The sequence below is a fragment of the Physella acuta genome, unplaced genomic scaffold, assembly GCF_028476545.2.
Source record: "Physella acuta isolate Inbredline_101_S28 unplaced genomic scaffold, ASM2847654v3 ptg001030l, whole genome shotgun sequence".
NCBI lineage: Eukaryota > Metazoa > Mollusca > Gastropoda > Physidae > Physella > Physella acuta.
The window spans coordinates 65,547-89,011 of NW_026732547.1; the positions used below are offsets into that span (position 1 = coordinate 65,547).

Here is a 23,465-nt window from a genome sequence, read left to right on the forward strand (position 1 = left end):
CTTAAGGTCAGTCAGTGGCTCTACAACCTTAAGGTCAGTCACCCTACAACCTTAAGGGGATATGCTATGTTTTTTTCTATTTTTTACACTTTAAGATCTAAAGCCTTTTAAATACTTTTATCATATTTGGCATATAAAAGTAAGTATTAAACAGCAAAAAAGAGGGTCGAAAACAATTTCGGTTGTCATGGAAACCCAAAAAACCTCCGCCATTTTGAATTTTTCGGTACTTTTAAAAATACTAAGGCTTTTTTATTTATGCACCTATAGCAATCAAATTTAAACTGCTTATATTTCAGTATATATTAAAACTTTTGTCACGACAACTTTTTGAAATAATTACTACTAAGAATTTTACAAGGTTTAAAAAATCGTACCCTTTTTAGTATTCAAAAGTTTCAAAATGTGCATATTAATTACCAAATACTTTTTTTCTATGAAAGCAATCACAATTCCCTCGTGACAAAAGTTGTATTTTCGCTTCAAGAACATTTACTGAAAATATGGTTGGCATTGTTTAATAAATAAAAAAGTAGTAGGCTTTTTAGTGTTGAAAACCTGTGAACTGAGAAAAACAGCCAAAAGTAATGAAAACTAGGTCAGGAAAGTACCATATCTGTTTAAACTGCAAAGCCGATTGTAAGCTTTGGGTGTTTCCGAGATGTAGGAAATTAAGTTTATTAGATACATGAGAAGTCCAGCTTTCCAATGATGTCAAATACAATATAATGACGGATATAAAACTTTTCATAGAGAACTTGTAAGATTGGGAAAAATTGATTATTTTTTAATTAATAGGGTCATAAAAATCGTAATTTCAACACATAAAATATTTTTTTCTCTTTAAAGTTATTATTTTCTTTATACAAAAATGGACAAAGTATCCAAAAGTGCAAGAAACCCATCATGATGAAAAACAAGAAATTTTGTGATTTTTTTCTGCGCATATCCCCTTAAGGTCAGTTGTCCTACAACCTTAAGGTCAGTGGCCCTACAACCTTAAGGTCAGTGGCCCTACAACCTTAAGGTCAGTCAGTGGCTCTACAACCTTAAGGTCAGTTGACCTACAACCTTAAGGTCAGTCACCCTACAACCTTAAGGTCAGTGGCCCTACACCCTTAAGGTCAGTGGCCCTACAACCTTAAGGTCAGTGGCCCTACAACCTTAAGGTCAGTTGACCTACAACCTTAAGGTCAGTTGTCCTACAACCTTAAGGTTAGTGGCCCTACAACCTTAAGGTCAGTGGCCCTACAACCTTAAGGTCAGTGGCCCTACAACCTTAAGGTCAGTTGACCTACAACCTTAAGGTCAGTTGTCCTACAACCTTAAGGTCAGTGGCCCTACAACCTTAAGGTCAGTGGCCCTACACCCTTAAGGTCAGTGGCCCTACAACCTTAAGGTCAGTGGCCCTACAACCTTAAGGTCAGTTGACCTACAACCTTAAGGTCAGTTGTCCTACAACCTTAAGGTCAGTGGCCCTACAACCTTAAGGTCAGTGGCCCTACAACCTTAAGGTCAGTGGCCCTACAACCTTTAGGTCAGTCAGTGGCTCTACAACCTTAAGGTCAGTGGCCCTACAACCTTAAGGTCAGTGGCCCTACAACCTTAAGGTCAGTCAGTGGCTCTACAACCTTTAGGTCAGTCAGTGGCCCTACAACCTTAAGGTCAGTGGCCCTACAACCTTAAGGTCAGTCAGTGGCCCTACAACCTTAAGGTCAGTTGTCCTACAACCTTAAGGTCAGTGGCCCTACAACCTTAAGGTCAGTGGCCCTACAACCTTAAGGTCAGTCAGTGGCTCTACAACCTTAAGGTCAGTGGCCCTACAACCTTTAGGTCAGTGGCCCTACAACCTTAAGGTCAGTGGCCCTACAACCTTAAGGTCAGTGGCCCTACAACCTTTAGGTCAGTGGCCCTACAACCTTAAGGTCAGTGGCCCTACAACCTTTAGGTCAGTGGCCCTACAACCTTAAGGTCAGTGGCCCTACAACCTTTAGGTCAGTGGCCCTACAACCTTAAGGTCAGTTGACCTACAACCTTAAGGTCAGTGGCCCTACAACCTTAAGGTCAGTTGACCTACAACCTTAAGGTCATTTGTCCTACAACCTTTAGGTCAGTCAGTGGCCCTACAACCTTAAGGTCAGTCACCCTACAACCTTAAGGTCAGTGGCCCTACAACCTTAAGGTCAGTTGTCCTACAACCTTAAGGTCAGTTGACCTACAACCTTAAGGTCAGTGGCCCTACAACCTTAAGGTCAGTCACCCTACAACCTTGAGGTCAGTGGCCCTACAACCTTAAGGTCAGTTGTCCTACAACCTTAAGGTCAGTTGACCTACAACCTTAAGGTCAGTGGCCCTACAACCTTTATGTCAGTGGCCCTACAACCTTAAGGTCAGTTGACCTACAACCTTAAGGTCAGTGGCCCTACAACCTTAGGGTCAGTGGCCCTACAACCTTAAGGTCAGTCAGTGGCCCTACAACCTTAAGGTCAGTCAGTGGCCCTACAACCTTAAGGTCAGTTGACCTACAACCTTAAGGTCAGTCAGTGGCTCTACAACCTTTAGGTCAGTGGCCCTACAACCTTAAGGTAAGTTGTCCTACAACCTTAAGGTCAGTCAGTGGCCCTACAACCTTAAGGTCAGTCAGTGGCCCTACAACCTTAAGGTCAGTTGACCTACAACCTTAAGGTCAGTCAGTGGCTCTACAACCTTTAGGTCAGTGGCCCTACAACCTTAAGGTAAGTTGTCCTACAACCTTAAGGTCAGTCAGTGGCTCTACAACCTTTAGGTCAGTCAGTGGCCCTACAACCTTAATGTCAGTGGCCCTACAATCTTAAGGTCAGTGGCCCTACAACCTTAAGGTCAGTCAGTGGCTCTACAACCTTTAGGTCAGTGGCCCTACAACCTTAAGGTCAGTGGCCCTACAACCTTAAGGTCAGTTGTCCTACAACCTTTAGGTCAGTTGACCTACAACCTTAAGGTCAGTTGACCTACAACCTTTATGTCAGTGGCCCTACAACCTTAAGGTCAGTCAGTGGCCCTACAACCTTAAGGTCAGTGGCCCTACAACCTTAAGGTCAGTTGACCTACAACCTTAAGGTCAATCAGTGGCCCTACAACCTTTAGGTCAGTTGACCTACAACCTTAAGGTCATTTGTCCTACAACCTTAAGGACAGTGGCCCTACAACCTTAACAGTTTACATTTAAATAATAAATGCCAAGGAGACTAAATAAATAGAATAATAGGATAATAAAATGATTTCAATTGTTGAAAAAAAATTTCAATTGTAGAATATCAAAATAACATTTACATTGTAGAATAATAAAATGATATTTACATTGTAGAATAATAAAATAATATTTACATTGTAGAATAATAAAATAATATTTACATTGTAGAATAATAAAATAATATTTACATTGTAGAATAATAAAATAATATTTACATTGTAGAATAATAAAATAATATTTACATTGTAGAATAATAAAATAATATTTACATTGTAGAATAATAAAATAATATTTACATTGTAGAATAATAAAATAATATTTACATTGTAGAATAATAAAATAATATTTACATTGTAGAATAATAAAATAATATTTACATTGTAGAATAATAAAATAATATTTACATTGTAGAATAATAAAATAATATTTACATTGTAGAATAATAAAATAATATTTACATTGTAGAATAATAAAATAATATTTACATTTTAGAATAATAAAATAATATTTACATTGTAGAATAATAAAATAATATTTACATTGTAGAATAATAAAATAATATTTACTTTGTAGAATAATAAAATAATATTTACGTTGTAGAATAATGATGCTGAGTGTCCTAAAGAACACCAAGTCTAAAGTCAAGTTTTGGTTTCTCAAGAATTATCTCTCCCCAACCTTCAAGGTAAGACAACTCTCATATACATGTATCAAGTCACTGGATGTTCTTTTTTTATTACTTAGTAGTTTTATTTATTTAGTTTATACAGTAGTTGGAGGTTTATTTTTTGGGTTCCCAGAGTTAGATTTTCCATTGTTGTGATCATGTGTGTATGTTTGCAGGACTTTATCCCAATATTGTGATCATGTGTGTATGTTTGCAGGACTTTATCCCAATGTTGTGATCATGTGTGTATGTTTGCAGGACTTTATCCCAATGTTGTGATCATGTGTGTATGTTTGCAGGACTTTATCCCAATGTTGTGATCATGTGTGTATGTTTGCAGGACTTTATCCCAATGTTGTGATCATGCGTGTATGTTTGCAGGACTTTATCCCAATGTTGTGATCATGTGTGTATGTTTGCAGGACTTTATCCCAATGTTGTGATCATGCGTGTATGTTTGCAGGACTTTATCCCAATGTTGTGATCATGTGTGTATGTTTGCAGGACTTTATCCCAATGTTGTGATCATGCATGTATGTTTGCAGGACTTTATCCCATACATGGCCCAGGAGTACGGCTTTGAGTACGAGCTGGTCCAGTACAAGTGGCCAAGATGGCTCAACCAACAGAAGGAAAAACAGAGAATCATCTGGGGGTAAGTGGCGGTCAAATTTTTTCTTGGTGGTCAAATATTTTCTGGGGGTAAGTGGTGGTCAAATATGTTCTGGGGGTAAGTTTGGTGGTCAAATATTTTCTGTGGTAAGTTTGGTGGTCAAATATTTTCTTGGTGGTCAAATATTTTCTGGGGGTAAGTGGTGGTCAAATATTTTCTGGGGTAAGTTGGGTGGTCAAATATTTTTTGGGAGTAAGTGGCAGTCAAATATTTTCTGGGGGTAAGTGGCGGTCAAATATTTTCTGGGAGTAAGTGGCGGTCAAATATTTTCTGGGGGTAAGTGGTGGTCAAATATTTTCTGTGGTAAGTTTGGTGGTCAAATATTTTCTTTGGTAAGTTTGGCGGTCACATATTTTCTGGGGGTAAGTGGCGGTCAAATATTTTCTGGGGGTAAGTGGCGGTCAAATATTTTCTGGGAGTAAGTGGCGGTCAAATATTTATTTTCTGCGGGTAAGTTTGGTGGTCTAATATTTTCTGGGGGTAAGTGGCGGTCAAATATTTTCTGGGGGTAAGTTTGGTGGTCTAATATTTTCTGGGGGTAAGTGGCGGTCAAATATTTTCTGGGGGTAAGTGGCGGTCAAATATTTTCTGGGGGTAAAATACGGTCAAATATTTTCTGGGAGTAAGTGGCGGTCAAATATTTATTTTCTGGGGGTAAGTTTGGTGGTCTAATATTTTCTGGGGGTAAGTGGCGGTCAAATATTTTCTGGGGGTAAGTTTGGTGGTCTAATATTTTCTGGGGGTAAGTGGTGGTCAAATATTGTCTGTGGTAAGTTTGGTTGTCTAATATTTTCTGGGGGTAAGCTAATGGCCAAAATCATTAAGGATAGATTGTAAGTGTGTTGAGTAGTTAATTCTTAAAGTCTTCCTGCATTCAATGTTAGTTACTTTTCTCTTGTACAATCAACAAACTCCTCCAGTATTTTTGCATGCTGTATTTGCTGTGTAACCACTACGATGCATTCCCTCTTTGTCTTTCACCAATTTACTAGTTGAACAGTTCTAAACTATTTATTTTCTTGCCTTATGAGTGATGTGTAGCTTTTGTGATTACTTTATTTCAGCTACAAAATTCTCTTCTTGGATGTTCTCTTCCCTCTCGACGTGAAGAAAATTATTTTTGTTGATGCTGATCAAGTAAGATTTCTTTTTTTATCCACTAGATACAGGAAACAATTCAAGTTTCTTGGAATAAGGCTATCAAACTTAGCTAAAAGCATTTTTAAAACAAAGTTTTTTAATAAAATTCTGCATTTGTTATCAGATTGTCAGGTCTGACCTTCAGGAGCTGTATGACCTTGACCTTGGTGGGGCTCCATATGGTTACACACCCTTTTGTGACAGCAGGAAAGAAATGGATGGTTTTAGGTGGGTTGCTGGGCTTTTGTTGTGTGTGGGTTGGTTGGCGTGGTAGAGGGTTGATTGCTTTTAGTGTCTGGCAGGTTGGTGTGGTCGGTAGGTTGACTGGTGTTTAATCTTGTGCTGGTGTGGTTGGCAGGTTGACTGGTGTTTAATCTTGTGATTGGTGTGCCACAGGTTCTGGAACTCTGGTTACTGGAGCAGCCATCTTGCAGGCAGGAAGTACCACATCAGTGCCTTGTACGTTGTGGACCTGAAGAAGTTCCGGCGCATCGCTGCAGGTGACCGGCTGCGTGGTCAGTACCAGGGTCTGAGCCAGGACCCCAACAGTCTGGCCAACTTGGACCAGGACCTGCCCAACAACATGATCCACCAGGTGGCCATCAAATCCCTGCCCCAGGAGTGGCTCTACTGCGAGACCTGGTGCAGTGAGACGGAGAAACCCAGGGCCAAGACTATAGACCTGGTTAGTCATGGGCGTGTGGGGGGGGGGGGGGTGAGGGGTGACCCCAGGGCCAAAACTATAGACCTGGTTAGTCATGGGTGTGTGGAGGGGTGGGGGGGGGGGGGGTGACCCCAGGGCCAAAACTATAGACCTGGTTAGTCATGGGCGTGTGTAGAGAGGGGTGGGGGAGGGGTGGGGGAGGGGTGGGGGTGACCCCAGGGCCAAAACTATAGATCTGGGTGTGTGGAGGGAGAGGGGTGGGGTTTGACAAACTATACACCTGGTTAGTCATGGGCTTGTGGAGGGGTGGGGGAGGGGGTGTCGCCAGGACCAAATCTTCCCTAGTGTAACAACCCCTTGACCAAATCTTCCCCAGTGTAACAACCCCTTGACCAAATCTTCCCTAGTGTAACAACCCATTGACCAAATCTTCCCTAGTGTAACAACCCCTTGACCAAATCTTCCCTGGTGTAACAACCCCTTGACCAAATCTTCCCCAGTGTAACAACCCCTTGACCAAATCTTCCCTAGTGTAACAACCCCTTGACCAAATCTTCCCTAGTGTAACAACCCCTTGACCAAATCTTCCCTAGTGTAACAACCCATTGACCAAATCTTCCCTAGTGTAACAACCCCTTGACCAAATCTTCCCTAGTGTAACAACCCCTTGACCAAATCTTCCCTGGTGTAACAACCCCTTGACCAAATCTTCCCTAGTGTAACAACCCCTTGACCAAAGAGCCCAAGCTTCAGGCTGCCATGCGCATCGTGCCAGAATGGAAAGACTACGACTATGAGATCAAAGTCCTGTGGGATGAGATCTACCAGACCAACACCAAGTCTCAGGTGGAGTACGACCCTCCCCAACTGGCCAGCAGGAAAGGTCAGTCCAACATCTGTCAAATGATAAATAAACTAACAAAAGGGGAGATAAGTGCATCAAACTCTAGCCAACACTCAGTCACTTCCTGGTCAGATGGTAATGGATGGTAGGTCTAGATTGTACAATACTGGTCCTAGTCAGGTGCCAATGGATGGTAGGTCTAGATTGTACAATACCGGTTGGCTTTTAAAGGAAATAGATTTTAATCATATTACTGTACCATTAGAGCAGGGGTCTCCAAACTTTTCAGCCCGAGGGCTGCATTAACTATCAAATATCAGTTCGGGGGCCAGTTTCTTCCAGGCATCTTTTTGGGGGTGGCGGAGCAATTAATTTTGTTTATTGTTTCAGCATTTTTAAAATTTCTGTTTAGCTATCAAATGTTGTACCACTGTCATATGTTATACCACTGTCATATGTTGTTGTCATATGTTGTACCACTGTCATATGTTGTACCACTGTCATATGTTGTACCCTGTCATATGTTGTTGTCATATGTTGTACCACTGTCATATGTTGTACCACTGTCATATGTTGTACCCTTTCATATGTTGTTGTCATATGTTGTACCATTGTCATATGTTATACCACTGTCATATGTTGTACCACTGTCATATGTTGTACCACTGTCATATGTTGTTGTCATATGTTGTACCACTGTCATATGTTGTACCACTGTCATATGTTGTACCACTGTCATATGTTGTACCCTGTCATGTTGTACCACTGTCATATGTTGTACCCTGTCATGTTGTACCACTGTCATATGTTGTACCACTGTCATATGTTGTTGTCATATGTTGTACCACTGTCATATGTTGTACCCTGTCATATGTTGTACCACTGTCATATGTTGTTGTCATATGTTGTACCACTGTCATATGTTGTTGTCATATGTTGTACCACTGTCATATGTTGTACCCTGTCATGTTGTACCCTGTCATGTTGTACCACTGTCATATGTTGTACCACCATCATCTCAGACATCCATCAAATAATTTTTTTTACCTTGTCATTTTTTGTTCTATGACAGAGAAAAAGCCAGACAAGATAGAGCTTTGATGTAGCTGTTGTTAGATGTTGGTCTGCCAGATGGAGTGTGGTATGGAACCAAGTATTTATTTTTCTTGTGTTTACATTTTACCTTCATTGTTGTGTAAACACCATTTATGAATTGTCTTCATATTGTTTGAATTGTACTCATTCTTAAAATGTACTGTACCATTCTTGAATTGTACATCCTTCATAAACCTTGCAAATGTTAGATATGTGTGAGATTGTGTGTTTGGCACACATGATGAAAGACATTTTGATGAGAGAAGTTTGGAATTTTGTTGATCATGTGAGTAGATTGATTTGGTGTGGTTGGTTTGATGTGGTTGGTTTGATGTGGTTGGTTTGATGAGAGTAGGGATACACATTTTGTGTGTGGGTTTTTATTATTCATTCCAAGGTAAGAGAGGTTGTACATCAGTACGATGTGATTTTGTTACCATGAATTACATCAATATGATGTAATTTTGTTACCATGAATTCCGTTTCTATTTACAATGTGTCAAGCCAAAAAACTGAAATCTCTGGACAAACAAGTGTGACAGCTGACAGGAGCTTGATACATGGCAAAAATATTGTCTTGTGTGTCACATAGACAGTGTCAATGCACCATGTTTAGACATGCAGGGTTGGTGGTGTCTTTGTGCCTTTCATGTCTGACAACCACCTGACAGACAACCACCTGACAGACAACCACCTAATCCTTCACAGGGCTGTCACACCAAGACTAGAATTTTGGTCAATTGGTTTCTTTTTTTTTTTAAATTTTAACTTTGAACTCTGTCAATAATGGTTCCAATTTTTTTTTTTTTCTTGACATTCAAATCTTTTGAAATTATTTCTTTCTTTCCCTTTTGGTTTGATTGTCTTTGTTTGTCTGACTAGCTGTCAACTGAATACTCTTGAACTAATTTATGTTTTCATTGTTTTAGTTAATACATAACAAAACTCAGTTGAAGCAATATGTTTGACCTTTGATACCTTTGACTAGTACCCCCACACTTATGGTGTCAAACCTGACGTTGTACAGACAAAAAACTGACAATCTTTTATGAAGCAAAGTTGATTTGTTTTGTTGACTCTCATGGCTGTGGTACATGTGGACTACAGGACATGTAACCTGCCATACTGTATGATACTTATAGGACATGTGGACTACAGGACATGTAGCCTGCCATACTGTATGATACTTATAGGACATAGGACATGTGGACTACAGGACATGTAGCCTGCCATACTGTATGATACTTATAGCCCATAGGACAAAAGAAAGCCTACAGGACATGTAGGTCCTACCCCACAGGACTTCTAGCCCACATTATATATAGCCACAGGACTTTAGACCACAGACTTTATAAAATGATTTTATCTAACGTACTTTATATTCTCTACTCTCTCCCCCCCCCCCCCCCCCCAAACATCTGAGCATAATGCAGATAGTATAGGGGGCTGTAGACAGGTTTACATTATCTAATGGAGACTGTCTGTGATGATCTGTGGATTCACTTTTACTGCCGTTGTTTGTTATCCAAAGTTATTGCACATTTTTTCTGGCTAATAAAAAATAAATTATTCGTAATGTTGTTCCAAAATATGTTTAAAATAGATTTACTTGCTAACACATGACTGTCAAATTATTTTTAAACATCATCACATTTTTTTTTCTGCTTCAAAAAATAGCTTGATAACTTTTGTCTATGTTTCAAAAAGATTTGGTTAAATAATTTTATGATTTTTTTTCTTTTTGGAAATTTTGATCCAAACATTAAACATGCATTTAAGGGAAACAATTTCTTGTTCAAATACTGTTAGCAAAATAAAAAAGTAAAATATTTTCTTTCTCTTTCTTTTTTTTACTTTCTCATATATACGAAGTATAGAGAAAGTATTGTAATCGTGCAAAAAAAAAAATCGAGATTTTTACAAATCTCGACGTTTTACACCTTACTGATACGGAAAAACATAATTTTGCAATCTTGTCCGTATGTCTGTGTGTCTGTGTGTGTGTCTGTCTGTCTGTCTGTCCGTGTGTAAACACGATTACTTGAGAACCGTTACAGCTAGGTTGATGAAATTTCATATATAAGTATTTTATCAAAATCGTAGATCCGTATCAACTTTTGAGCGATTTCCGATAACCGGAAGTGGTACTTTTCCTACTTTGAATTTTTCAAAAGCCTATAACTTGAGTACTATTTCAGATAGATAAATGAAATTTCACATGTAAGTAAAAGATCTAATTCTCTACCTTCTGTTAAATTTTGAGTAATTTCCGTTGACCGGAAGTAGTAATTTACGCTACTTCCGATTTCTCAAAAAACTAATGTACATTTTTAAAGTACTAATAATATTGCGCACTATTATGCGCTTTTTTATTTGGCGTTCACTTGGTGTGCAATTAATTTGTCTACGAGATTTTATTCTATTTTTAAAACTTTAAGAATTTAAAATGGATTAAAAATCATGTCTATAGCCCGAGTTCCCATCCCCCGTTATTTTATATAAGAATATTCGAGAAAGTTTAGGGGAGATCACTCCCGGTTTATTTGCCACCTGAATTTGGTTTTATTTTGTTGTACACAGTCCCTCCACAAAACATAACATGACATCTAATGCCATCTAAATAAAATATTTCCATTCCTGTTGACATCATTTGCTACGTGTTCATCAAAAATTAAATGTGTAGGCAGAGAGAGAGTGGTGTGCTAGTGAGAGGAAGTGTGTGTTGACATCATCTGACATGTCCTTAATGTCCTGTGATGTTGACATCATCTGACATGTCCTTAATGCCCTGTGATGTCCTGTCATGTTGACATCTGACATGTGCTATGTTGGCCAAGCTGGAGCTTATGTCTCTAAGGGCTGGGTGCCCCACCTTATTTTGTTGTTTTGGGTGTCCGATATCAAATTTCAGTTTTGACTTTATTAAATACATTTATTTTCAGATATAAAATCAAATTACCTATTGTTAGAAAATGTTTACTTTTCTTCAAAGTATTTTTCTTGCTATGTGTCACTATGTATGTTTTGATTGTCTCTTCTGGGATTTACTCAAAATGATAACAATTTCTCTTCAAATTGCTACTCCTCAGTTATTTAGATGTATCTTAATGAAACTTTATGCTTCAGATGTATGCACATAAATTCTATGCTTGCTTTTTATGAAAGTAAGAAACTTTAATTTTGCAGCCTGAAATTTGTAATTTTGAGCAAATTTTAGCATTTTCTAACTTCCTGAATGAAAAAGAATTGTAAAAACTTGTTAGCATTACATTTCCTGAAATGTGCAACCTAGAAAGTTTTAGGCAACTATAGCCCCATAAAATGCTTCCAATTTTGTCTGTTCAGCACTTGTGTTCTAGGGCCTAGCATTTTGAAAATGATAAACTAAAATCCAAGATGGCGGTGGTTACCATGTTTTAGAAAGGCCTTTTGGTATATGTTATAGTTATAAGAGTCAAGTTTCAATGAATTTAAATAGTAACAAAAAGTGCATCACCCAGTATATCACCCAGTCTTAACATATTGGATCAATTCAAGACTGCAAGCATTTGTTGAGCCTTATCCATCTAATATCTAAGGGTCACAGATGGGAACAAGCAAAACGACATCCATCAAATATCTTAAGGGAACAGGGAGGCATGTTGTCACAAATATTGACTCAAAGTTTTTGAATTAGAAAAGAAAAAACATTTTATTTTTACACCTCATCCTTCTTGTGGTTACACACACTGACCCTTTTGGTCAAATCTTTTCCATCATAATACTTGGTGATGGAGTCTTTGATCAGGTACTCCCTGGGCTTGTACTCATGCCACTTGTTCATCAGAAGGTTGATGACTGACTCGTCGTAACGATGGCAGCGGGCGTAACGTTTGGTTGTGTCTGGTGCTATGTCGCAGCTGGGCTTGGACCCTGGCGGTGAGATGCAGTACTCCTCCATCACGCAGCTGATCAGGTACCTTATAAAGGAATTGATCACCTTGCCGGAATTGTGAATGACAATCAGGTTGAAGTCAAAATGTGGAACTTTCTGGAGTTTCTTCTCATTGATCTGTCAGGACACGAATGTTAGCAGTTAAAGATCTGATGGTTTCTGTTGGTGATTTCAAATGGCACACAATGAACTGAAATTTCTGTGTTTCTCTCAGGCATATTTCCAGGGGAGAACGACACACAAAAAAAAAAAAAAAAAATTAAACATATATTTTAACCACTGTCGTCTCCCCCCCCCCCCCCCCCCCACCGTCTTGAGAAATATCTGAAAGAAACCCTGTGTAGGTTCCCAGCTAACCTGCAGTACCAGCTAACCTGTGATGAAGACAGTTGATGGAGTGACACTGAGGTTTGTTGAGCTACTGTAGAGATCCACCACAATCAACTCATAACTTAATTAGATCTGTCATTAATTAATTAGTGACCGCAGACTGACAGGGAGATAACTCAAATTATGATACACTTGGTATAAAAATTACAACTCCAACTTTTAAGGTCTTTCAAACCTAACCCAAGGTATCCAACAAACAGGGAGAGGTGTAGTTAGGGTAGGGCAGCAGCCCGGGCACCAACCTGGGGGGATGGGAGGGGGTGTGTTGAACGGAGTAGGAATAAATAATTTTTAAGACTCATTTTGAGCTGCATTACTTACTTAAACACAGCTGAAGATAACAGACTGTTACTTGGCTTTACTGTTTACTATTTCACTGTTTACACCAACATAAAAATCGTTAAGGGACAGTGACTGGTAAAAATATCCCCCACGTTACCTAATTGATAGGTGGTGGGAGGGTTTGCCAATAAGAATAATTTTATTCATGTGGGTAGGGGGCAAAGTTGAAATTTCACCCCAGGAGCCGGAATGGGTCGCTACGCCTCTACAAACAGGTAACATCACACAGGTGTAAATATATAGGTAAGTATGAGGGGGTGGTCTTACTTACAGGTATAAAAGTGTGTGTTACTGGTATATAAGTGTAGGTGTGTGGGTTTGTCCTACTTACAGGTATGAATGTAAAGGTGTGTGGGTTTGTCCTACTTACAGGTATGAATGTAAAGGTGTGTGGGTTTGTCCTACTTACAGGTATGAATGTAAAGGTGTGTGGGTTTGTCCTACTTACAGGTATGAATGTAAAGGTGTGTGGGTTTGTCCTACTTACAGGTATGAATGTAAAGGTGTGTGGGTTTGTCCTACTTACAGGTATGAATGTAAAGGTGTGTGGGTTTGTCCTACTTACAGGTATGAATGTAAAGGTGTGTGGGTTTGTCCTACTTACAGGTATGAATGTAAAGGTGTGTGGGTTTGTCCTACTTACAGGTATGAATGTAAAGGTGTGTGGGTTTGTCCTACTTACAGGTATGAATGTAAAGGTGTGTGGGTTTGTCCTACTTACAGGTATGAATGTAAAGGTGTGTGGGTTTGTCCTACTTACAGGTATGAATGTAAAGGTGTGTGGGTTTGTCCTACTTACAGGTATGAATGTAAAGGTGTGTGGGTTTGTCCTACTTACAGGTATGAAAGTAAAGGTGTGTGGGTTTGTCCTACTTACAGGTATGAATGTAAAGGTGTGTGGGTTTGTCCTACTTACAGGTATGAATGTAAAGGTGTGTGGGTTTGTCCTACTTACAGGTATGAATGTAAAGGTGTGTGGGTTTGTCCTACTTACAGGTATGAATGTAAAGGTGTGTGGGTTTGTCCTACTTACAGGTATGAATGTAAAGGTGTGTGGGTTTGTCCTACTTACAGGTATGAATGTAAAGGTGTGTGGGTTTGTCCTACTTACAGGTATGAATGTAAAGGTGTGTGGGTTTGTCCTACTTACAGGTATGAATGTAAAGGTGTGTGGGTTTGTCCTACTTACAGGTATGAATGTAAAGGTGTGTGGGTTTGTCCTACTTACAGGTATGAATGTAAAGGTGTGTGGGTTTGTCCTACTTACAGGTATGAATGTAAAGGTGTGTGGGTTTGTCCTACTTACAGGTATGAATGTAAAGGTGTGTGGGTTTGTCCTACTTACAGGTATGAATGTAAAGGTGTGTGGGTTTGTCCTACTTACAGGTATGAATGTAAAGGTGTGTGGGTTTGTCCTACTTACAGGTATGAATGTAAAGGTGTGTGGGTTTGTCCTACTTACAGGTATGAATGTAAAGGTGTGTGGGTTTGTCCTACTTACAGGTATGAATGTAAAGGTGTGTGGGTTTGTCCTACTTACAGGTATGAATGTAAAGGTGTGTGGGTTTGTCCTACTTACAGGTATGAATGTAAAGGTGTGTGGGTTTGTCCTACTTACAGGTATGAATGTAAAGGTGTGTGGGTTTGTCCTACTTACAGGTATGAATGTAAAGGTGTGTGGGTTTGTCCTACTTACAGGTATGAATGTAAAGGTGTGTGGGTTTGTCCTACTTACAGGTATGAATGTAAAGGTGTGTGGGTTTGTCCTACTTACAGGTATGAATGTAAAGGTGTGTGGGTTTGTCCTACTTACAGGTATGAATGTAAAGGTGTGTGGGTTGGTCACCACATAGGTGCTGTATTTTAACTGAGTTCCACCAAAGACCAGCCCATGAACACGACTTTGATGAATGAAATCTTTGATGCCTTGTTTAAAGACGTATCGTCCAGGCTCAACATACACCAAGTGACCATACTTGGCCAAAGCAAACTGGATGGTTAGAGAAAACAAATGAGTTGTGTCATGACAGTAGTGCTAATGTAACTGTACATTTATCACAAAAGTCTCTGGTGAGCCCAACCCCCCCACACACACACACACGAGCAGCCCAATACCTGCAGCAACATGGGCCTCCACACCCGATGTCTGTTCTTGTACAGCGACTCTGGCCACAGTTGTAGCCACAAACTGACCACCTCCGTGTTGCACAGTGAGCTGATCTGGTATGGAAGAGAATTGTTACAGTGAGCTGATCTGGTATGGAAGAGAATTGTTACAGTACTCGGGTTTTAAAAAAAGGCTGTTTTAAACTTGAAAATGTTTTGCATTCTAGAAATTGTTTATCAAGACTCCACAGTATTTTACAGCTAATGACCTTTTCCACCGTTGTGCATACGTAGACGGTGCAATATCATCAACTGTGTTAATGTAGAATAAATCAAAATTATTACGCAACTACTTCATTGTCTTAGCTGACACTTGGTTAACAGAGAATCAGATTGGCATAAAATTTAAAGTTTGAATGAATGTAACTTTCCCGCTTTTTTTAAATTTTTTGGCAGTATAAAAAAAAACTTTTTCCCAAATTTTTTCATATTTTTCTCTTGACCAACTTTTTAGAGGGGTAGGGGGGATGAGTAGGGTGGTAGTCTGGCTATTAATGACATTATGGGTAGGGGTTAACATTTGCATTATTCATGTGATGCCTTTAATGAACTACTACTAGGATGTTCAATAAAATTAACTACCATTACTTTTAGTTTCATGATTGGTAAAATTTGGGTATTGGTTTTCAGGATTCACAAAAAAAAATTAGTGGCAGTAGCATAATTAGGTGTGGTGGACACCACACCTTGTGGTGTGGCGTCCACAAGGTGTGACATGACTATAACTCACAAAGAGTTTCTCATCTGATGTCAGTCCGATGTCATAGATAGCTATGGGACTCTCAGGGTAGAAGTACTGCACGGAGTAGATGAACTGGATGGTGGCCGGATAGGTGGAGTGGGATCCAGCGGTCACAAAGGCAAAATTGTCGTGGCTCTCATGGGCACCCTGTGGGAGAAAGGTTGAAATCATGTACACAAACAAGGCTCTCATGGGCACCCTGGGGGAGAAAGGTTGAAATCATGTACACAAACAAGGCTCTCATGGGCACCCTGGGGGAGAAAGGTTGAAATCATGTACACAAACAAGGCTCTCATGGGCACCCTGGGGGAGAAAGGTTGAAATCATGTACACAAACAAGGCTCTCATGGGCACCCTGGGGGAGAAAGGTTGAAATCATGTACACAAACAAGGCTGTCATGGGCACCCTGGGAGAGAAAAGTTGAAATCATGTACACAAACAACTCTCATGGGCACCCTGGGAGAGAAAAGTTGAAATCATGTACACAAACAAGGCTGTCATGGGCACCCTGAGGGAGAAAGGTTGAAATCATGTACACAAACAAGGCTCTCATGGGCACCCTGGGGGAGAAAGGTTGAAATCATGTACACAAACAACTCTCATTGGCACCCTGGGGGAGAAAGGTTGGAATCATGTACACAAACAAGGCTCTCATGGGCACCCTGGGGGAGAAAGGTTGAAATCATGTACACAAACAAGGCTCTCATGGGCACCCTGGGGGAGAAAGGTTGAAATCATGTACACAAACAAGGCTCTAATGGGCACCCTGGGAGAGAAAAGTTGAAATCATGTACACAAACAAGGCTGTCATGGGCACCCTGAAGGAGAAAGGTTGAAATCATGTACACAAACAACTCTCATGGGCACCCTGGGGGAGAAAGGTTGAAATCATGTACACAAACAACTCTCATTGGCACCCTGGGGGAGAAAGGTTGGAATCATGTACACAAACAAGGCTCTCATGGGCACCCTGGGGGAGAAAGGTTGAAATCATGTACACAAACAAGGCTCTAATGGGCACCCTGGGGGAGAAAGGTTGAAATCATGTACACAAACAAGGCTGTCATGGGCACCCTGGAGTAGAAAGGTTGAAATCATGTACACAAACAAGGCTCTCATGGGCACCCTGGGGGAGAAAGGTTGAAATCATGTACACAAACAAGGCTGTCATGGGCACCCTGGGAGAGAAAAGTTGAAATCATGTACACAAACAAGGCTCTCATGGGCACCCTGGGGGAGAAAGGTTGAAATCATGTACACAAACAAGGCTCTCATGGGCACCCTGGGGGAGAAAGGTTGAAATCATGTACACAAACAAGGCTCTCATGGGCACCCTGGGGGAGAAAGGTTGAAATCATGTACACAAACAAGGCTCTCATGGGCACCCTGGGGGAGAAAGGTTGAAATCATGTACACAAACAAGGCTCTCATGGGCACCCTGGGGGAGAAAGGTTGAAATCATGTACACAAACAACTCTCATTGGCACCCTGGGGGAGAAAGGTTGGAATCATGTACACAAACAAGGCTCTCATGGGCACCCTGGGGGAGAAAGGTTGAAATCATGTACACAAACAAGGCTCTAATGGGCACCCTGGGAGAGAAAAGTTGAAATCATGTACACAAACAAGGCTGTCATGGGCACCCTGAGGGAGAAAGGTTGAAATCATGTACACAAACAACTCTCATGGGCACCCTGGGGGAGAAAGGTTGAAATCATGTACACAAACAAGGCTCTCATGGGCACCCTGGGGGAGAAAGGTTGAAATCATGTACACAAACAAGGCTCTAATGGGCACCCTGGGGGAGAAAGGTTGAAATCATGTACACAAACAAGGCTCTCATGGGCACCCTGGGGGAGAAAGGTTGAAATCATGTACACAAACAAGGCTGTCATGGGCACCCTGGAGTAGAAAGGTTGAAATCATGTACACAAACAAGGCTCTAATGGGCACCCTGGGGGAGAAAGGTTGAAATCATGTACACAAACAACTCTCATGGGCACCCTGGGGGAGAAAGGTTGAAATCATGTACACAAACAAGGCTGTCATGGGCACCCTGGAGTAGAAAGGTTGAAATCATGTACACAAACAAGGCACTATAAGGCACCCGGAGGAGAAATAATGTACACAATCTTGTGACTGTCTCTTAGACAAAAAAGTGTTAATAGTTATATTTATATAGCTAGACCAGGTAAACACTACTCACACAGGTAGACCAGGTAAACACTACTCACACAGGTAAACACTACTCACACAGCTAGACCATGTAAACACCACTGACACAGGTAAACACCACTCACACAGCTAGACCAGGTAAACACCACTCACACAGCTAGACCAGGTAAACACCACTCACACAGCTAGACCAGTTAAACACCCGAGCACTCACCAGCATCTCATTTTCCGTGACCTGTACCTCCCTGTCTGCAACCTCTTTAAAGAACGACGCCCTCCTCTTGGTCATCTCCTCCTCCAGCTGCCAGTCGACCCCGTCCTCCCCAAAAACTTTTTTCTCGACCGGCTGCTTACTCCTTTTCTCAAACTGGTCTTTCACAGCTTTCTTAGCAAGAAATTAAAAAGCCATTCACTAAATAAAATTATCAACTTAAACTACTACATATAAATTTATATGAGAATTTTTGCTTTGAGAAATGTTGATAATAAAACTATTGTCATTAGATAATTAAAGTCATTTCACTTATGAAAAGTGAATTTTAAAGTTAATTACGTTCTACTGAGTCTACTGAAACAGCTTACACTGTATTTATTTGAATAATAATTTTAAACACCATTTTATGTAACTGCGAAAAACCATTTTAATTTGTCAATTGAGAATTTTATTTAATCATCATGTCAAAAACCTTTTCTTTCTGATTTTTCAAGTCATCTAAAGTGTCATCATCAAGGTCTTTAGGGATGTCGCCAACATCAATGTTAGGTTTTCCAGCCTCTTTCTGAAAATAAAATTTAGTTATGCCACTAACTGACTGTAAGACAAACTTGGGCCATTTATATCTTGTAAAACCTACTTGGGCCATTTATGTCTTGTAAAACCTACTTGGGCTATTTATGTCTTGTTTTTCTTTCAATGAGACGTGACAACATCAAGGCTACTGTCTAATCATTTACACTTTTTTGTCAGGGTCAGGCTATATTATCTAGTAGCCTAAGCCATACTACTGGGTGAAGGTCAGACCATATTATCTTGACCTGGGTCATCTTTAACCAGAGACCAAAACTTACTTGACCTGGGTCATCTTTAGCCAGAGACCAAAACTTACTTGACCTGGGTCATCTTTAGCCAGAGACCAAAACTTAATGGATCTGGGTCATCTTTAGCCAGAGACCAAAACTTACCTGATCTGGGTCAACTTTAGCCATAGAGACCAAAACTTACCTGATCTGGGTCAACTTTAGCCATAGAGACCAAAACTTACCTGATCTGGGTCAACTTTAGCCATAGAGACCAAAACTTACCTGATCTGGGTCAACTTTAGCCATAGAGACCAAAACTTACCTGATCTGGGTCATCTTTAGCTACATCCTGGTCTCTTGACTCATAAATCACAGCGTCATCTAGTGGGCGGGGCTTCACGTTCTTTGGGTGCTCCACCCTCGTGTCACGGAAAGGGTTGGCACTTTTCTAGAAGACATCATTGTCATAGACTTCATAGACATCATTGTCATAGACATTATAGACATCATTGTCATAGACATTACAGCACATACATATCTCATAGACATTACAGCACATCATTGTCATAGACGTTACAGCACATACATATCTCATAGACATTACAGCACATCATTGTCATAGACATTACAGCACATACATATCTCATAGACATTACAGCACATCATTGTCATAGACATTACAGCACATCATTGTCATAGACATTACAGCACATCATTGTCATAGACATTACAGCACATCATTGTCATAGACATTACAGCACATACATATCTCATAGACATTACAGCACATCATTGTCATAGACGTTACAGCACATCATTGTCATAGACATTACAGCACATACATATCTCATAGACGTTACAGCACATACATCATTGTCATAGACATTACAGCACATACATATCTCATAGACATTACAGCACATCATTGTCATAGACGTTACAGCACATACATATCTCATAGACATTACAGCACATCATTGTCATAGACATTACAGCACATACATATCTCATAGACATTACAGCACATCATTGTCATAGACATTACAGCACATCATTGTCATAGACATTACAGCACATAAATGTCAATTCACAGTCAATAAAAGTAAAGTTCCCCTTTTGAACCTGACAAATCACAGGGGAAGTAGAGTCCTGTTTCTGTGACCTTGGCAATGGCATTTGAAAGGATAGTGTGGTCAGCACTATACCCAGTTGCCTGTACTTTCCCTAATATGAGTTAGGTACCCATCAGAGATGGGTGGACTAAGGGATATTCTACTGACTTGAACCAAGCCAGATTCAAACTCGAGACTTTTAGGTTAGCAGTCTATCGCTCTACCGCTAGGCCAAGCCATCCCTTAATAGACAAAAGAGCACAATGATGTCATATGGTAGTTCATATTGTAGGCTACAAACTTGTGAATAAACAATACCATCCCACACACACAACATCAAACATACACATCACACAACATCCCAGATACACAACATCATACAGACACATCCCACACATTACTGTGAGTGTGACACCTATCTGATCCCTGTTCTAAAGTTAATGGAAACAAAGCACAAGATGTGTACACAGCACATAACAAGGACCTATCAGACACAGCACATAACAAGGACCTATCAGACACAGCACATAGCAAGGACCTATCAGACACTGACACACAGCACATAACAAGGACCTATCAGCCACAGCACATAACAAGGACCTATCAGACACAGCACATAACAAGGACCTATCAGCCACAGCACATAACAAGGACCTATCAGCCACAGCACATAACAAGGACCTATCAGACACAGCACATAACAAAGACCTATCAGCCACTAACACAGCACATAACAAGGACCTATCAGCCACTGACACACAGCACATAACAAGGACCTATCAGCCACAGCACATAACAAGGACCTATCAGACACTGACACACAGCACATAACAAGGACCTATCAGACACACACACATAACAAGGACCTATCAGCCACAGCACATAACAAGGACCTATCAGCCACTGAAACACAGCACATAACAAGGACCTATCAGCCACAGCACATAACAAGGACCTATCAGACACTGACATCACATAACAAGGACCTATCAACGACTGACCTTTGCTGGACCTCCAAACAAAACTTTGTATCCGATGACGACAACGACAGCAACCACGACATAGTTGAGGACACTTTTGTTGCTCCACGCCCTGCCCATAGCTCTCTGTCAGATGGTTAGGTGACAGTCAGACACGTTACAATGGTCAGATGACAGACGATGGTCAGTTGATGCACAGAATAGATCTAGCAATATTTTATTTTCCAAACAAACTCCGCACAAGTCTCCACATGACATAGAAGTCTAGATCTCTAGATTCTAGCTCTAGATTTAGATATTGTTTCCTTTTCTCTTCTTAGCTTGACAACTAGAATCTAGACTACAACTATCAACTAGATCTAGAGTAAAGTTCCACGCGCGGTTAAAACACCGGTGCGATCATCGCCTGTTTATCGCTTCGTACAATATTTGTTTTGATGTTTTATACGAAACTACCGATATCTGCTGTAAACCTGTCCATTTCTAAATATATCCAGGTCAAATTCTTTTGTTTTTCTCCTTCTGGAAGTCGAGTTTTTAAATTTTAAAGTTTCGAGGTATGACGTCGTAGGCGGTTCTAGTTCCCCCTATGAAAAACACTAGGTCCCGGACGAGATGAATAAAACCAACCAATCAAAGCTTTTTATAACTAGGTTAACTATAAATAGCTTCTACAATATATGCGGGACACTTTACATACGATAGATAAGGCTAATAAAGCAACCTGATAGGTAAATAGGGGTGGCCGCAGCTTGGGTGTCGATTACGGTGGTTTCACATCGCTGCGTAACCAACGACTTGAGCTAGACTAGCCTAGTTCTAGATGCTCTATATTTCAAACTAAGCCTAGAATCTTTATACTTTCTATTTTTTTCTGCAGTTTTAAATTATTTCGATCATCTACTTCTTCTAAATCTAGTTTGTGTCTCTACATACAAGCATATCTAAGCAAATGTTACGTTATGTCTTTTAGTGGTTGTTACGTCCCTTTGTTATGATTATTATAGTTGCGTCCCTTGAGTCATCACTGGGTCAACTTTTAATGTCTTTAATTAATTTAATTAACATGTTTTTAATTATTATTTTTGCAATCTATTAATTAATAATACAATCAACAACACGTTTAAGTGTGTAAAATATTTATTTCAATTATTAAAATTGGATCAAAACGTATACAATACGCTCGTTGGCAAGCAGGTTCTTGCGTACGCAGGCAAAAAAAAAAGGGAAAAAAAATATCGCAAGGAGGGACGTCACTAAAACATGAATATCTTAAATACTATGCGTAGGAATACAAAATGACTCATACATATTACAGTAGAATGGCAGCGGAGTAATACAGTGCTTTCGGTTTGTTTCTGTGTGAAACGGTTATAAAATAGCGCCCGATTAAAATCGGGAATTTGGAATTTTCCGCTATGTGTGACCGCGCGTGGAACTTTACTCTAGTAATTACTAGATCTAGATCTAGATCTCCTATAGAATCAAGATCTACAATCCACTTTTCCTTTTTTGATTTTTTTTCATTGATCTTTAAAACATTTAGATATACCTTTTAAATTAAAAAACGAAATATTCCCAGAATAAAAACTTGGAGAAAACAACACTCAATTTAATTTGTTTAATTTTAAAAGTCAGTCGCCATGACGTGTACTGAGGTGTGTGTAAAGCCAACACGCCTCAAGTACGTGGTTCATTGGTTTAACATTCGGTCTCGAGATTATCGCGCGTGCTGGCAATATCTTTACTCTCAAGCCACCAGATCGAAGCATGCAACATCTGCTGCTGTTTCTAATCGACTCATGTTTGCACCTTCAGAATAACACCTAGATCTAGGTTTTAAATTTTACCTTCAGAATAACAGTTAAGTTTTAAATTTTACCATCAGGATAGCAGCTAGATATCAAATGTTACGATTCGAATTTAAAATAAAAGCTAAGTTTTAAAATTTTACCTGTGAATCGGTTTGACTGGGGGAGGGGGCAAAACTTTCAGGGGGGGGGGGGGGGGGGACACGGGTAAGGGCACGAAACGAAGGTAAGGGCCTGCAAGAAACACTGATTTTGCTCAAGGAGAACGATTTTCCATTTAAAAACTAATCAACCTTCAGATTTAGTGTGATTAAAGACTAATTAGCCTATATAGTTAATGTAATTAAAGACTAATTAGCCTACTGATTTAGTGTAATTAAAGTCTAATTAGCCTACAGGTCCAGTGTTTAAATTAAAGACTTTTTTGACTACTTATTTAGTGTAATTAAAGACTAATTAGCCTTCAGATGTAATGTAATT

The 23,465-nt window shown here is 39.9% G+C and overlaps 2 protein-coding genes across 4 annotated transcripts in view; one reads left to right on the forward strand and one right to left on the reverse strand.

The window, feature by feature from the left end:
• Positions 1–9,883, forward strand: part of LOC131954801 (UDP-glucose:glycoprotein glucosyltransferase 1) — a 54,959-nt gene extending 45,076 nt beyond the window's left edge. For both annotated transcript variants that reach the window (XM_059318589.1, XM_059318591.1), the window contains exons 35-41: positions 3,830–3,914; positions 4,442–4,551; positions 5,634–5,706; positions 5,834–5,937; positions 6,106–6,394; positions 7,091–7,256; positions 8,290–9,883. In XM_059318589.1, the coding sequence (XP_059174572.1) occupies positions 3,830–3,914; positions 4,442–4,551; positions 5,634–5,706; positions 5,834–5,937; positions 6,106–6,394; positions 7,091–7,256; positions 8,290–8,318 (856 nt within the window). In that variant the 3' untranslated portion in view covers positions 8,319–9,883. The remainder of the gene's footprint in view (positions 1–3,829; positions 3,915–4,441; positions 4,552–5,633; positions 5,707–5,833; positions 5,938–6,105; positions 6,395–7,090; positions 7,257–8,289) is intronic.
• A 2,103-nt stretch (positions 9,884–11,986) lies between these two features.
• LOC131954802 (uncharacterized) lies at positions 11,987–22,882 on the reverse strand. Of its 2 annotated transcripts, none has more exons than XM_059318593.1 (9): positions 22,727–22,882; positions 21,196–21,300; positions 19,405–19,530; positions 18,749–18,841; positions 18,277–18,447; positions 15,875–16,033; positions 15,094–15,198; positions 14,792–14,968; positions 11,987–12,363 (listed from the first exon to the last, which is right to left on the reverse strand). In XM_059318593.1, the coding sequence occupies exons 2-9, from the start codon at positions 21,292–21,294 to the stop codon at positions 12,010–12,012; spliced, it is 1,284 nt and encodes a 427-aa protein (XP_059174576.1). In that variant the 5' UTR covers positions 21,295–21,300; positions 22,727–22,882; the 3' UTR covers positions 11,987–12,009. The 2 variants fall into 2 exon arrangements, with proteins under 2 accessions (XP_059174576.1, XP_059174575.1); XM_059318592.1 differs by having other exon boundaries at positions 21,196–21,533.
• Positions 22,883–23,465: the final 583 nt, after the last annotated feature.

Excerpts from the sequence above, each read along its gene's own strand:
- LOC131954802 (XM_059318593.1), bottom strand. The coding sequence starts at position 21,294 with ATGGGCAGGGCGTGGAGCAACAAAAGTGTCCTCAACTATGTCGTGGTT. Across the intron at positions 19,531-21,195 it reads TGTTTGGAGGTCCAGCAAAG|AAAAGTGCCAACCCTTTCCG; the intron begins GTCAGTCGTTGA and ends GATGTCTTCTAG. Across the intron at positions 16,034-18,276 it reads TCACGGAAAATGAGATGCTG|GGTGCCCATGAGAGCCACGA; the intron begins GTGAGTGCTCGG and ends TTTCTCCCACAG.